At 44.0% G+C, this 16,053-nt stretch overlaps 2 protein-coding genes across 2 annotated transcripts in view; both read left to right on the forward strand.

Moving 5' to 3' along the window:
- wnt10b (wingless-type MMTV integration site family, member 10b) overlaps positions 1 to 6,570 on the forward strand; it is a 14,939-nt gene extending 8,369 nt beyond the window's left edge. Inside the window, exons 2-4 of the mRNA XM_035656952.1 lie at positions 4,094 to 4,356; positions 4,523 to 4,974; positions 5,084 to 6,570. Coding sequence (XP_035512845.1) covers positions 4,094 to 4,356; positions 4,523 to 4,974; positions 5,084 to 5,590 — 1,222 coding nt within the window. The 3' untranslated portion in view covers positions 5,591 to 6,570. The remainder of the gene's footprint in view (positions 1 to 4,093; positions 4,357 to 4,522; positions 4,975 to 5,083) is intronic.
- A 2,617-nt stretch (positions 6,571 to 9,187) lies between these two features.
- On the forward strand, positions 9,188 to 13,860 carry arf3a (ADP-ribosylation factor 3a). The gene is made up of 5 exons (XM_035656977.1): positions 9,188 to 9,248; positions 10,468 to 10,645; positions 10,739 to 10,849; positions 11,201 to 11,325; positions 11,432 to 13,860. Exons 2-5 carry the CDS (start codon positions 10,498 to 10,500, stop codon positions 11,591 to 11,593), a joined length of 546 nt encoding a protein of 181 aa, XP_035512870.1. The 5' UTR covers positions 9,188 to 9,248; positions 10,468 to 10,497; the 3' UTR covers positions 11,594 to 13,860.
- Positions 13,861 to 16,053: the final 2,193 nt, after the last annotated feature.

The following is a 16,053-nucleotide window of genomic DNA, read 5'->3' on the forward strand; positions in this document are numbered from 1 at the left end:
GGGGGGGGGGGGGGGGAAATCATTTTTTAAAAAACTTTTTGTGTCATGGATTGTGTTCAGATTAAGTTATAGACTCGTTAAAATATATTTGACAGTTATTCATCTGAACACACCGGCACAAATATGCACATGTTATTAAAAACAAACAATGAATAATAACCTTAAAAATAAATAATTAGCCTTCATAAACACACAGAAAACAATTGCAAAAAGAAAATAGAGTCTGGCATGTTTCCCCTCGTCGCGATGGCTTGCATGAGATGAGGCTACAACATTCAAATCTATATTATCATTAAGCTCTGAATAATGATCAAAAATGCTGCGAGGTGTTAAATACTCACCGGGCCGCAGTCCGCTGAGAGGAGCTGGAAGGTGAGAGAGAAGCAGGCAGCCCTAATTGACTTAAATGGATCTTGAGTGGAGACAGGTTGCTAAATGATGTGAAGTGTCCAGGCAGGATGCTACTGCTGCTGCAGTCCTCTTCACTCTGTCTCTCTCAGTGATGCTCTGCACGGCGCATTGAACGCGTGGGACAGTCCCGAAGACTTGATCCCCTCGGTGACTGATAGGCAACACATTCTTCTCTTATTGAGCGCTACGAGGGGAATAAAAAAGGGATTTGCTGCTCTCATCTCCCTCTGTTTTTTTTTTTCTTTTTCGGAGCCTTTTCAATAGGATTGGAGGGAGGGATAGTTAATGCTCTTCATAGGGCGCACAATGAATAAGGAAACACAACTGGGCAGAAAGGAGAAAGGAGCGACAAAAAAAAAACCCCAAAAAGAAATAGGGCAATCCACAGAGTTGCGCATATTACTTGTGGAATCTCACGGTCATCAATCGATTCCCTGTAAATGTGTGCGGCTGAGAGTGTTTTTCCCACTGGCCGCGCACTCGCTTCCACATCCAGTCTTGCAGAAAGGAGAAGTGCCCCTGAAGCAGTGGCGTGTTGGTACAGATGCTGTGGGTGCGCCCGGTTTGGTGCTCCGCCGCTGCTCAAAGCTGGTGTCACGGTGCAATACAGTTACAGCGGAATATGAGCCATCTAAAACTGCCCTTTTTACCCGGTGGCTGGATTAGCCTACTCCCTAACCGCATCTCCTCCTCCTTTCCCCCAGTGCGCTCTCAAAATGTGCAGTGACTAAGTGACATTTCTGTACATTTCGTTTCCTTTTTATACTAACCCCTTTACAAGCGCATGCTTATTTAACACCATTGCACCCATTTAATAACTCACTGCATGCTGAAGTGTGTCTTTTACGAGAGTCTCCTGATATATTTAGGGTTAATTTAGGCTTGGCCCAATATACAACACTATTATCACGAGTCTTTGTTGCTCAAGACACGCGCGCACATGCACAAGCGAAACGTGAATGTAGAAAGAAGCAATAATAAGTTCTTAGTTGTCATATAACTCACACTGCCTGCTGGGCTACTTAAATATTCTTTCGAACGTGGGAGAGATGAAATACGGTCTCCAATCAGAAGTTTGATGTATGATGAACCAGGAAAAGAGGGGGACGAGTAAGAATAAAAACCATTCCAAACATCTGGCCTGCAGACCTCCCTCGACGCACATGTAGCCCAGTGTAATCACAGCTTGAGCCACTTTGCGGCATCTCCATCTAACCCCAGACTAGGAGCAGGCTTCACTGTCCCCAAACTTCTCCATGTTGGATCATGGGTGAATGTTTCATTATGTGACATTTATCTGCTAATTTGCATGTTCCACATTAGTCACTGTAGCGGTTGTAGCTTGAATAATCTCTCTCCCTTCCTTTCCATCTCTCTCTCTCTCTCTCTCTGGCTCTCCCTCTCTCCTTCCCTCAGATGACAGTAAAAGGAAGTGGGCTTTTGTAAAAAGGCTTTAATGACAGCCATCCTACGTTTATACTTCAGCCTTATATGAAGGTGCTCAAATGGGTTTCCTGGAGCAGTCATGCGACACCGAGCAGATTAGAGTTTCAATCCGGATAAAGGGGGCCTTTTATATACAAATCAACTTCAAATCACTTTTTAAGCCACTTAGATATACACGCCAAGGCAGAATGCTAATGCACTTTTCATTGCTGCAGCTTAGGGAATGGAAGGAGATTAGATGAATTGGTGTCACTATGCGAACCGTGTTCGAGGGGGGTTTTAACTTAATTTTATGAAAGTAGCCCACATGCACCTTCTCGGTTCCAACAGCAGTGTCTGTGGTCGAGAAAACATTTTAAATTTGTAATATTTAGAAGCCTCTCTGTGTGAGTGATTGTTGATTCAGTAGCAGCGTTTGTTTTGCTTAATTTAGATCAATGTGCTGATTGATCCGATGCCGAGCTGCCACATCACCCCAACCAAGTCCTGACAGAAGGCCTGTGCGTCTGGTTTCACAGGCCTAGTCACCACCGAGCATGGAAAACTCATTTGAATAGAAGATTGAGATGCTGTTTGGTAGTCTGTGCACATAAGGTGTGTTTAAACGTCATTCAGGCCTTACTTCCTTTAACGCACCACACACTCATTTCATTTGAATGAACCCTAAGTGTTATTTGCAGTACTATCTTAGAAGCATGCCATAATGCGATAAATAATCACAAAATCCGACCTGTCACTCCCTTGATTCATGCATATCATTTCATACACTGAAATAAAGACTTTGGAGTGACAAAGTGAAGTTGTTTCAAAGACAACAATGAAGAACAGCCCCTCTGATGGAGGTGGGAGGAAGGGGGACCACATGACTAAAAACAGTATTGTTGGAGGGTCTGTTAGCGGAGCCGCCTGCCTGCTGCTGCCTCCCTGTCGTACAGTGGAACCAGCAGCTCTCCCCTCCCCCCATCCATCATTTAACTCACCCCACTATGAACAAAATCTTCTTTGACTTTCCATATTTCATTTTACTGAGCGTTTCTTTGTTCTTTCTCCCCCAGAAATGGAAATCTATGCTACACAATCTACCGACCCAACAATAAAAAGAAGACTAAATGCATTCATGTTTGTATATCCTATTAAATATGCTTATGGGATCCAGTATTTTAGATGAACTAAAACTTGAGACAGTTTTGCGCACGGCTTGGAAAGTAGCTTTTGTGCGTAAAAGTTCGGAGACGTCATTTTACGCTTGGACGAATGATCACATTCTCAAATAATAAAATGATCAACTGGTGATCCAACTTTCATATTGGCCAATATCTTTGCAAACAGCCGCCTGTAGAGGCATCTCCTCCCCTCCCCTCTTTCTCTCCCCCCTCCCGTTTACTCTCGCCCCCGAGCTCCTCTGTTCTTCGTCTTCACTCTTCGGTCGTTTGGCGGTGCATCGATAATACTCCACTCTTCTTTTTGATATTCTTATTCAACACAGGACTTTATCACCAGTGTTTTAATGTCACGTCGCGAAAGACGCTTAACAAAATGGAGCTATCAAACAAACTCCGTTGGGACCAATTCCTGATTTTGGCAGCAGCACTTATGTCACCTGCATTAACGTGAGTGCACTTGAGAGCGCCAGGAGAGTTGGTGTTAACATGCGGGTTCTGGCTGCACGGAATTCGGCAAGAGTTGAGGGAAGTTACTGTGTGTGACTGAATGATTGAAACGAATATTTAACTCTTGTAGTTAAAAAGTAAAACATCTGCCTCTGATTTAACAGGCTGATTTAGTGTAATACTGAAACAATGCAATCAATGTTTACTAATTTTTTGTAGCCTTTGACAAGTCTGAACAATTCCATAAAGGATTCAATTTAAATCCCACGGTTGTTATTTCTCCATGAGATGTATTTGGTAATTTATTCTCTGCTTTTGTGAGCTCTCAGCTGGATGATCTGTTTAGAATTATATTTTCCCGGCTTTAAGACATCAGTAGAAACACTGTAGTAAATACTTGTGCAATTGATTAACACATTTTATTGCTAAGTATGCAGCAAATCCCCAAGAGAAGAGATACATTTTGTAGTATATCCTTCTTAAATCTTTCTTGGTTTTTGTGTCTATCTGAAACATCTTTCCATTGCCACATACTTTTCTGGATTTGACTAATGAACTCCTGACCAGCTCTGATGAGGCCCCCCCACTAAGTCTTTTTCTTTCTCTCTCCTCCTCTCTCTCTGCAGGGTGCTGTGCAATGATATCCTCAGCCTGAAGGTGGCAGGAGATCCAGTGCTAACCCCTAACTCAGTGTGCCTGAGGCTGGCAGGCCTCAGTAAACGTCAGATGCGGATGTGTGTGCGGAGCCCCGATGTGACAGCCTCCGCTCTGCAGGGCATCCAGGTGGCCATCCATGAGTGCCAGCACCAGCTCCGCGACCAGCGCTGGAACTGCTCCTCACTGGAGGGCCTTGGCAAGCTTCCCCACCACAACAACATCCTCAACAGGGGTGAGCGCCTGAGGCAAGCTAATCATGGTCAAAATCTGAACTGGGTTTAAGGGTAAATGTAGGCATAGACATGAGAGTAGAGATTGTTCTGCACACATATGCAGGGCTGTTGTAGAGCTTCACTGTTTATCATTTGCAGCTCTAAGTGTGTATCTCCTGCTCCCAGGTTTTCGTGAGAGTGCCTTCTCCCTGGCCTTGTTGGCAGCGGGTGTGGCTCACTCTGTGGCCTCGGCCTGCAGCATGGGCAAGCTGCGGGGGTGTGGCTGTGAGGCCAAGCGTCGCCAGGACGATGACAAGATCCGGCTGAAACTCACACAGCTGCAGCTGCAGACCCTGCAGAAGGGTGGGGTAGGCCTCGGCATGGCACGGTCATTACCCTCAGAGCTAAATGGTCACCATGGCGACCTGCCCGCTAACCTGCGCTCCACCCACCCGTCTGCCCTGCTCAAGCCTTTACCAGACGAGCTTAGCTCCATGCAGGAGACCTGGGAGTGGGGGGGCTGTAGTCATGACGTCCGTTTTGGGGACCGTTTTTCCAGGGACTGGCTGGACTCCCGTGGGTCTCCAAGAGACATCCACGCTCGCATGAGGATCCATAACAACCGGGTTGGACGACAGGTGAGTAATCTGCTTATCCACTGTGTTCTTATTGTTCCTCAGAGGGCAGTCTAGCCCCTCACTGGCTTATATCATGATTTGCTTACATAATTTACCTTTCTCTCCACAGATAGTGACTGACAACATGAAAAGGAAGTGTAAATGTCATGGCACATCAGGGAGCTGTCAGTTCAAGACTTGCTGGCATGTGTCTCCAGAGTTCCGGGTTGTGGGCTCTCTACTCAAAGAAAAGTTCCTGTCAGCCATCTTTGTCAACTCCCAGAACAAGAACAATGGGGTCTTCAACCCTCGCACAGGAAACGGAGCCAGCGGGAGCACAGGAGCAGGGGGACTCAACGGAGGTCGGCGTCGAACCATGTCCAGAGAGCTGGTGTACTTTGAGAAGTCTCCTGACTTCTGTGAGCGCGATGCGTCCGTAGACTCTCCTGGTACACAAGGACGCATCTGCAACAAGACCAGCTACAGCACAGACAGCTGCAGCTCGCTGTGCTGCGGCCGTGGACACAACATCCTGAAACAGACGCGCAGTGAGCGCTGCAACTGCAGGTTCCACTGGTGTTGCTACGTGCTGTGTGAGGAGTGTCGTCTCACAGAGTGGGTCAATGTGTGCAAGTAGATTGCGGTTCTCCCAGTCCCAGCTGCCTTTACCCATCCAGGACTCAAGATGGCGAGCCTGTCCCTTCGCCCACTCCTGTTGTTCGAGCGTTTGTTTTGCTCCTTGTGTAACTCTTGCAGAGAATCTGTTTATCCCCCCCCTTCCTCATCATCTGGGATCTATTTTCTCTTTGTAGCCGCTGTTATTCTCAGAATGCCAAGTCAGAGATTGAAGAGGTGACTCATGTCGTTTGTCTTGCCACGGTCTGTTTAGACGCTGCCCTCTTAGCCATGAAAACGGCCTATACCCCATCTTTTCTGTCCCACAAAACAAAGACGAGCAACAGCAGAGAAGCATTTCTATTTGTCTACATGCTGACTCATCTCATTGTACAGTAGCTGTGTATTTGAATGTGTACGTGTATATTTGTAAATGTGTTGTTATTAATATTATTATTGTGTTGGAGCCTGTCTTTTTGGTTTGAGTTAATGACAGACTTGTGCTGACCGAGTGGCTCAGGATGGTGAAGCAGTGCTGTATGAAGTCTCATCACAATTGTTCTCACACTTTAATCTTCTAATGATCTCCGAGATATTTACTCCATTTGTATATTTTGCACCTGTCACTCAGACAGAGCAACAATACTTATTTGGGAGTCTTTCTAGACAAGACAAGTTTGACTAATAGAAGAAGACCGTGATTTTTGTGGTTTTTGAAGGACTGATACATCTGATTGAAACCTTTGTATTATAGAGGCAACAGGACAGAAGCTTACAAATAAGCACATAAGCTTATCAAACATTGTATACTTTTAAACCTCAAGAAAGGAAAAGTTGATACAACATCGGTTTTGGAGACAGATTCAGTCCTTCAGTTCCTTACGCTGAGCAACTAATCATTCTAATTTATTTACACCATTGTAACAATAATAATTACGTCATGAGAGTGGTTGCTAGTGGTCATGTTTGTCATAAATTCATATCAATATTGTGACAGAAATATGCTGCGTCTTGATATAACTGTGATGTGATGTGTGTCACTTTTCTATGAAATCATGACTGACTGAGCTCTTGTTATTCTCTGCCTGCTTTTGTCCATTTCATCAGCCTGCCTGAGCACTCCTTAGATTCTTCCCACATGTAGTACATGTCAAAGTGAGAGATGGTCCTGCTTTAGTCTTGAACTGATGCTGAAGGGTGTGCGTATGTTTGAGTGTGTGTGTGTGTGTGTCTGTTGCTGTGTAAATGGGGGGCAAGTTCTACGCACTACAGATTTGGGAGGTGAGAGCCTTTTTTATGGCCACTTCATGCTGAGAGAAGGACTTTTTATGGCTGCAGGATATTGTTTCCTTCAAGTATGAGTTTTATTACTGGAGAGAAGCATCAAGAGAGCAGAGAGCGGGGGCGATTATACCAGTCTTTGCTGTGTGAGCATCTGAGGGGATCATCTGTCCAGAGTTCATAGCCAAAGGAGGGACTCGCTGAACCACGTGGAACGCAGTGTCCCTGTTACCTGGGAGACAGACGACACAAACATAAACACAGGCACATAAACACATGCGTGCGTTTATGTACAAAGACGCTTAAATGTAGAAATCCTGGCACTGATGCACAATCAGAAACATGCATGCTGGTGCGCACGTATGAACTGTCAGACAGCACTCCTGGTGACCTGAGTGATTTGCACTCTCATTCTCTTTACGCTGCACATTTGGCAAAACGCTAATGTCAACACCTGCCTGAATTTACGATAGCAGCGTTCATAGATATCTCCAATGATCCAAACTGTCTCCATGCTCAGTCTGCTGGGAAAACCTCTTATAGGATTGAATGCCAATTAAGTCTTGTTTGTATGGACTAAATATCCCTTGACTCCTGAGGAATGGCAGTGCCAGTGGCTGCATCGACTGTTCTTGTCTCTTTGGTATTTAGTGAGGGAGAAAAAGGGAGACAGCAACTGGTAAGGAATGATAAGGGAATGGATTTCTGGTTTGCATTTCTTCATTCCTTTATCATTTCACCCTGGAGCTGCTGCAAAAGGGAATTTCCTGTCACTGTTCCTCCCATGTGTGAGACAGAGGTTGGTGGACAGCCTGGGATTGCTTTCTCTCCCTCTCTTTTTCTCTCTTTCCCATTCTCCCCCTCATCGCTGCAGACATAGACACATGCATAGCAACACATTGACTGCCCCCCGAGTAATGACAACCAGACTGGGCTGAAATTAAAGAGAGGGAGGCAGAGAGAGGAAGTTAGGAGAGATAAAAGTTACCCACTTTGATTGACAGGATGATTATATGTATAAAGTAAGGCGATTTAGTGTGTTTAGTTGGATATAAAGATAGGGAGATAGATCCTTGCTGTACGTACAGCGGAGATGCAGAAGCAAAGGACAAATGGGGTATGGAGAAGGGGGTGAATAAAGTGTACTCTGTATAAATACATGCCTCAAAACATCTGCTTCTCAACTCCCCTTTCATTTTTGATGTGGGACAGGCAGAGAAGGAGAGCGGGAGAGAAAACACAAGGAGCCAGCTACCCAGAACATCAAAGCCCCTGCCCTCAACGCGCAGGCCCTCATTAGTTCAGCTAGCAGAACCAACGAGACTTGTGATTGTGTTTGCTGGGGTGCATGCTGGCAGACACTTCAGAGGAAAGACTCCTTTAAGTCATAACTCCCCACCCCACCTCTCCCGCCACCACCCGAGCCCGCTGTAACCCCCCTGTAACCCTCTCCAAACTCCGCGCGCACACAAACTCGGCCGGCTCCCCCACCAACCACTCCACCCCATAATCTGGTCTGCAGCTGCAAACATCTGCTGCCCTCTTTATTCCTCTGCCTTCACCGCTGAATTGATAAACACATCTATCACCGGACCACTGAGTGACACACAGCAGAGAGGAAGAGGGAGGCAAATGTTGGATTCACCTGTGGCTATGGGGAGGCTTTTGGGCATGTCATGTAATCACTCTGGGGGCTGTTTTCTTTTATGGTTAAAGGGTTAAACCCACACATAGGAATTCCTTCCTAATTCTTATATGTATTGTCACTTGTAAAACCACATAAATGAAATATACCTTGACAAACGTAATGTTAGTAACCTGCTATAATATTGATTAAGCCTATGTTTTCTTTTTTCTCCTGTCACCTCATTATTTGTGACACACAGAGGGCTGCTGCCAGGAAGTATCACTTGGCATCCTATTACACTCCATTCACTCCAGCCATTTACTTATTCATTAAGATGATTCCTGTTTTAATTATTCAAGCATGTTTGCCTGCAGACTATCTGCTACATTTCATATTGGTTTTGTTGTCAGTATCCTGCTGCAACGGCCACATAAATAACATTCAAACACATGCAATGTCTATTTGTCACAAGGGGTATTGTGTGTGAGTCTTGAAAGCTGGACGCTGTATTTAATCTCTCAGAAGCAGGTTAAGGCCCAAAGATGGGTGATGCTCATGTTACATAGTTATTTTTCATGTTTAAAGAGACACATTGCAGTTGCCCTCCGGCACTGCTCCTGGCTTTTAACAAGTCATCGATGACAAACGTGAGAGGTGTTCTTCAGAAATCCAACTATCGCGAGAACACGCCGTATCACAACCGCCTCTCATCGCGAGACTATCATCCAGTCCTCTGCCTGACTCCAGCTGGTAGCCTGCCTGCCGTGGACGGGTAAGTGTGAATGAGATGCAAATGGTGAAAACGCTCAAAGATTTATACAAGTAACAATAAAGGCGACCGCAGCGTATTTGTGGCCGTTTTTAACGCCTGGCGACGCTTAACGGTTAACGTGAACGGCCGTTAATCGACGACACCAGGCCGACTCGTGCGCTTGTCGTGACTGTACGAGGGGATTACAGCACACAAATTGACCCGGAGAAATATATATATATATTATATTTATATATAATTATTTATTTTTTTCAATCCTGAATACATTATCTAATATTGTTACCACCTAACTACGCTCGAATAACTATCGCTCCACGTTATAAATACGTAATAATGGCTCATTTAAATTCATCGCCCGCTCGGACTGCAGCAGCAGCAGCCGCCGTCCTCCTCGCGTTATCACAGATGTAACGTTACATGGATGTGCGGCCACTGCAGCTGTAACGGGCTAGGCTAGCAGCTAATAGCCTCTGATTATAATTGATTATAACATGAATGGATACGCAGCTGAGCAGTGTCACCCACAAGCACCTGAGATGGTCGATCATACAAAATAAAGGCTTTCAGAAGATGGAGAGAAAAAGGGGAGGAGAGGGATGCTCCAACAGCCGCACAGTGGGCTTTTTTTCTTTTCTTTTTTTTTGGTAGCTCATTTTAGGAATATCCCTGTGTGCACCAAATGCACCTCAGGGTGAGTGTGTGTGCACAAGTTGACAGCAGAGTTGGCCTGTTACAGGAGCCTTAAGAAGAAGACCGATTACAGGAAAGTAGGAGTCAAAGCCTCTCACCTTAATGCTACAGTGTGCACATACACTCTCACAGCCATTAGGTAATGTGCCATGTGATGTAATATGAATTGATTGTTACACTAGCATTTATTTAATTGCCAGCAAAACAGCATGAAAGGGGGTTCGCTCTGCACCACACGGAAGCTGATCCACATAACAGAGATCCAGCATGGCGGCCGGTGTGCTCAGGGAGCTGTCAGAGTCAGGTCAGCCGCCTGCAGGGGTGTGAGGTGGGCTTTCACTGGCTTTCCTCTGAGGTGGCTCCAAGCCCTAACGAGGGGCTAATGTTAGGAGATGCTTTTGAAGAGCTACTGCGTCTTTTTTGTGCGCGCGTGTGTGGTTGTGACTTACCATACGTGGATAATTTTTTGTTTTGGCTGCTTTGTTGCTATGTCGAGAGAAAGCAGCCTCCTCAGTATCCTGTGTAACAGTTCTGTTGCAGTTGAGAGCCGCCGGACATCATGGGAAACATCTTTGGCAACCTGTTGAAGAGCCTGATAGGCAAGAAGGAGATGAGGATCCTTATGGTCGGGCTGGACGCTGCTGGAAAAACCACCATCCTATACAAACTGAAGCTGGGAGAGATCGTTACCACCATCCCCACGATCGGTGCGTGAGCCTGACGCCGCTGCAGGTGAAACAACGTGTCACTGAGTTCGTCCAGCTTGAGTGTAACTCGTTTTGGATTTGCTTTTTGTGCAGGTTTCAATGTTGAGACGGTGGAGTACAAGAACATCAGCTTCACCGTGTGGGACGTGGGCGGCCAGGACAAGATCCGTCCCCTGTGGAGGCACTACTTCCAGAACACCCAGGGTAAGCCAGGCCAGCTTAGATGATACACAAGTCAGCCATGTTGGAGTTAACTCAGTCCTGTGGCAGATCCTGAAACCACATGCTCGCCCCCGGCACCTGAGGGCATATCTGACTAATGCTTTAGATGAGGTCATTTGCGTAAAGCCTCCAACTGTTTCGAATTATTATCGCCTTAGTCATGTGGAAAGCCTCGACAATGAATAAACGTGGTTTAGCAATATGATTTTTTTTAACAGTATGATGTCAGAATATTGTTAAAAAGTGGGATGAAATAGATTCTGCTTCTCCTACAGCGGATGGTTTTGTTTTGTTCCTAACTTTAATAATACAAGCTGTCATCTCTCCCTGCAGGTTTGATCTTTGTGGTGGATAGCAATGATCGCGAGCGGGTGAACGAAGCCCGGGAGGAGCTGATGAGGATGCTGGCTGAGGACGAGCTGCGGGATGCTGTTCTTCTCGTCTTTGCCAACAAACAGGTGTGGTCTTCCTCGTGTCTCCTCCTTTGTATTCCCTTCTTTCCGCACCTGTTTCCTAACCACCTGAGGCCTCCTAATTGACACACCTGATGTGCTTGTTGTCCAGGACCTGCCCAATGCCATGAACGCTGCAGAGATCACAGACAAGCTGGGCCTGCACTCCCTACGCCACCGCAACTGGTACATTCAGGCCACCTGTGCCACCAGTGGAGACGGGCTCTACGAGGGTCTGGACTGGCTGGCCAATCAGCTGAAGAACAAAAAGTGAAGGGTCCAGTCAGTAGAGTGGGGAAGAGCCTGGGTGCCAGCTCCAGGTAGTGGTTATAGTGGATCCATTGTGTTTATATGGAGAGGCAGTGCTGAAAAGCTCCCAGGGGGTGACTCTCAATGGCTTTCCCCCCCACCAAATATTTTCATTTCATCTCTTTATTTCGATTAATTTAATTTGTTTGGATCTGCGGTGAGCGTTTTTAAATATTTACAACCAATGGTGTCAAAGTTGACCTAAATTACTTACATTCTTACAAGCTGAATACATAAATATTGGGATGTAATCGTATAATGTTACAGTAAAGGCATATGTATTTCCCCCTACTTTGCAGTCTCTATGACCATGACCTCCATCACCTTTTAATTTGTTCAGATAAAGTGATGGTTTTAGACTGATGGTGGCTGAACAACCTTCCCTCAGATATTTTAAACTTTATGTAAATTATAAAGAATGTCATAATAGTATAGTGGGAGTACTACTACTATCTCAGAAATCTATCACATTGTTTATAAACAGTATACATGCTCAGATAAATGTAAAGTTGTCATTTTCTGTCCATACAAATGTTTTACCACAACAAAATTATGCGCTTCAGAGCTCAATTTTATATATTTTTTAAAAAACTTAAGTTATTTTAGATTTTATTTGAATGTATTTATTTAGATTTTATTTATTTTATGAAACACAAAACCTGGTGACATACTGGATAGTCTTAAAACAATTCATATATTTTTGTCAACATTTATTTATTTATTTGAAAGTTTGTTTATTGGTTTTATTTTTAAGTGCATTACATGGTTTCTCTCCCTTTACTGCAACGTGCATTTACTGCTAAGGCAGCTGTTGAAAACAGAAGCCCCGGTATCACTGTATATTACCGCTTCCCAATCTGCATGGAGATATCCCAGTACTGGCTCGTGGGCTTGTAAGAGCTGTGAACTACTGCAGGCCGCTGCTGTAAATAAAGATTTGTTCGTCGGTCGACTTGCCTGGCTCAATAAGGGTTAAAACAATTTGTCTGGCGTCAGCGAGGTGTGATAGCTGAACTGATACAGATGACAGAACAGACACACTGTACCAGCTTCGTGGCTTAGAAAAAAAAATGCTGCTATTGGCCCTGTGGAAAGTGATGCAGCAGAGCATGTGATTGGCAATATCAAAGAGCTTACATGGTTTTCGAATGTTTATTTTTTAAGTCAGTTTGTGCGAGCAGCTGCACTATATCCGTTAAAAGAACTCACATTTGCTTGTCATCCTAATTTATTCATCCCTAATTGGCGTGACATTACATGTGTTTCATGTGTTAACCGTGTCTACGTGTACCATGTTGCACAAAATAACTCTAGATGCATTATTGTTGTACAAAATTTAATGTCTGTTTTTTCTTGTATTTTTGAATGGAGTTTGGACCAAGTGTTGATTTTACTGTTGTTTTTTTTTTTTTTTAATTTGCTAACTAGATCAAACAGTTGTCTTTTTGAGTGTTCACACAAATCACATAATTTGAAAAAAAAAATAGGAGAGAGGATGATAGTAATACTGCATCATAAGGCATGTTAATACTGTACAAGATCTGTAATAAAAGTGAATTATAATAGCCTGTTTCCTCAGACTATATTTGTTAGTCTAAATTACTGCTGCTGGTTGGAACAATGCTGTACTGATAAATGTTATGGATTTAGTGTAAAGTTTACCGAACAACCTTCTAATATGCAAAAGCATGCTTTTCTATGTCAGCGCAACTGTATATATGTTTATGTAACAAGAAAAGTATACCATGGTACTTTGGTCAAATTGAAAGTGTTGTTGATACACCTGTAGATATTGGGGTCAGTGTGTTGGCAGATATGTATAACTGACAGCAGCTTGTGTGTGTGATGTGCCCTCTATTACATTAGGTTCGATGTGAAAATTGTTTTTGTGGCCTTATATTGCCAGTGGTTAAGTTCTCTTTGATAAAAGGTTTGTATGTAGGAACGTCCAACATTCAAGTGTCTCACCTATGATCTGTAACACTGATGCACTCACGGTACTGTTGTGGCTAACCATCCCTCTTTCAATCACTATTGGCAGACTTTTGACTTGAAAAATATAGAAAATCAAGACTGCAGTACATTCCAACAATGATAATGTTGATTCAAAAAGGAACAAGCTGAAAATGGATTTGTTTAATTTAGAGGAATATTATCAAGAGGAGGAAATTAAAACACATTCTGGTGCAAAAGTGTTAAATGATTCCTGGCACTACATCGATCAATCAATAAAAAGACCAAAACACAAATGTGCTTTGTCTTACTCATTTTTCACCTTGTTATCACACACACTTTGGTTATGATTTGGTTTCTCAGTGGAGACCTTATAATTTGTGCCTTGTTATTCATGAGCGCTGTATTCTCGTGTCCTTCACTCTCTACAAATAATAATTTGTGTTCTGATATGCAACAGAAAAGTAAATGATCTTAGTTAAAAAATATCTTTGAACATCCACATCTACTGCATACTGGACCATAATTGTCTTCCTGGCTGTGATGTCAAAAATGAACTCTTTCCCCCCTTCAGCAGATTAATGTGAAAGCCACCTTCTATTGCACGTAAAAAGCAATAAGACACATTTGTGAGTTGAGGAAGACTTTAAACTTTGTATCAGTTGCCAACAAAGACTAAAGCCAGATGAATTAACAGCACATATTACCAGCTTGATTATTGAACGTGTACTGGTGGACATGGTCAGGGAAAGAGCAGGTCAAATAGGTGGGAAGGACGTGGATCTATGTCGTCTTTCTCTTTTGGCCTTTCCTAACTGCAGCCATCAAGAGAAGTTTGGCACAATCAGGTAGTTTCCCGGTGGAATTACTGAGAGTCATTTTTGTCTGAGCCAATCAGAGGTCCATGTAGAGGAGAGTGCCGCTGTGTCTCCAGGGGTGTGACAGCAGTATGTGGGTCAGAGCTGCTCCTGGGGCCACCAGCCCCCAGGGCCCCCTGCAGGACGGCTACAATAGTAGCCCCAGGGCGGATGCCATAGCTGGGATTCCCATCCGTAACCGGGACGCCTTCACCCAGGGCACAGACACACTGGCAGCAGCCCCACAATCAATTCATCAATCTCTGAAGGGAGTGGCAACTGCAAAAGGCCACAGCAGTCACCCCCACAGCTCGCCTTTGGAAGAGACAGGGCCACCAGAGCTGACACTGAGGCTGACACCATGGTGGCGTTGTGAAACTGCCAGACTCTGCAAAAACCATGGATTCATTGGGGCCTTTATTTAAGCCACTTTTCTTGACCTGACAACAGAGAAACCCTCCAGAGAATGTAAAAAATAATCACCCATAATTAATTTGTTTGATGTCACTATAGCTTCATTTCCACTGTTTGTTTTTCACTTTATACTGTGTTACAGAGCAAGAGTGAAAAATTCTGTTTATGTGTTTAACTACACAACTGACTCAAGTTGTGAACAATCTTCCAACTTACTGAGTAATGCTGCTCTGTAAAGTTTTCCATCATTCAATAGGCAAGTGGACAAGATCTCAACTGATATTTTTTTATTAGAGCAGATTAGAGATTGTAGCAAAGCTTATGAGTCAAAGAATAATCATGTAAAAAAAAAACAGCCATGTAGGTGCAAACACTGGCCGAGAATCCACCTACCACAGTGCCCTGCAGGCTCTGATATCAGAGCACCAAACCTCAGACTCTGTCTCCTCCTACTGGACAGAAAGCTCCTGTTGGAGGGCATTTATGGGTTCAACTTAATATACAGGCTGATGTACATATACTCAACATGTACTCAAATCTTGCTACAATTAAAAAGGCGTTATTATGTTTTACACTTGTACTATTTTATGCTTTTGATGACCATATCAAATAGAATAATCAAATTTCCAGTCAAAATTGATAATGATGATGATTGAATAGTCACACTATCATTCAAATTTCCACATAGGGATACTTCCAGACAAACAGCAACTGTTCAGCTATCTCTTTCTCATACAAAATAAGATTAACAGTACATGTGTCAGAAGCAGTTACTGATCTCCATCCATTAGTGAGTCGCCCCCCCCTCTTCACTCACAGCTTCATGTTCAGGAATCTTGTTCGCTCAGAGGCCATTTTTCTCAAATTAAGCATGTTCTTGTTTTGGGTTCAGAAGTCATTTGACCATCTGACAATGTGCCCATTGTGACAGGCTGCTCCATACGCATCAAAGAGGTGATTAACCAGTTGACAGGGCTGTGGGGACAATACTGCTCTTTACAGGGAAAACAGTGTAGCCACTCACAGCTCTGGGTGCTGACTGGGAGACCACAGCACTGCTTCCACATGCAGCAGCTGACAACATGAAACCAAAATAACTGCACATAAAAGAGACATATAGGGTACATGGTGTTCACAGTGGTACACACGCGAAAGGTTTGGAGCACAAGCAGTCAACTTGGCATGTTAAAGGTGTCAGTCT

This window comes from Morone saxatilis, unplaced genomic scaffold (assembly GCF_004916995.1).
Source record: "Morone saxatilis isolate NCDOM2014 unplaced genomic scaffold, NCSU_SB_2.0 Contig15, whole genome shotgun sequence".
In the NCBI taxonomy this organism is placed as follows: domain Eukaryota; kingdom Metazoa; phylum Chordata; class Actinopteri; family Moronidae; genus Morone; species Morone saxatilis.

What these genes read in the sequence shown, in the direction of transcription:
- arf3a (XM_035656977.1), top strand. Translation starts at nt 10,498, where the DNA reads ATGGGAAACATCTTTGGCAACCTGTTGAAGAGCCTGATAGGCAAGAAG. An exon ending in CTACTTCCAGAACACCCAGG is followed by an intron (nt 10,850 to 11,200) that starts GTAAGCCAGGCC and finishes CTCTCCCTGCAG; the next exon opens with GTTTGATCTTTGTGGTGGAT. An exon ending in TCGTCTTTGCCAACAAACAG is followed by an intron (nt 11,326 to 11,431) that starts GTGTGGTCTTCC and finishes CTTGTTGTCCAG; the next exon opens with GACCTGCCCAATGCCATGAA.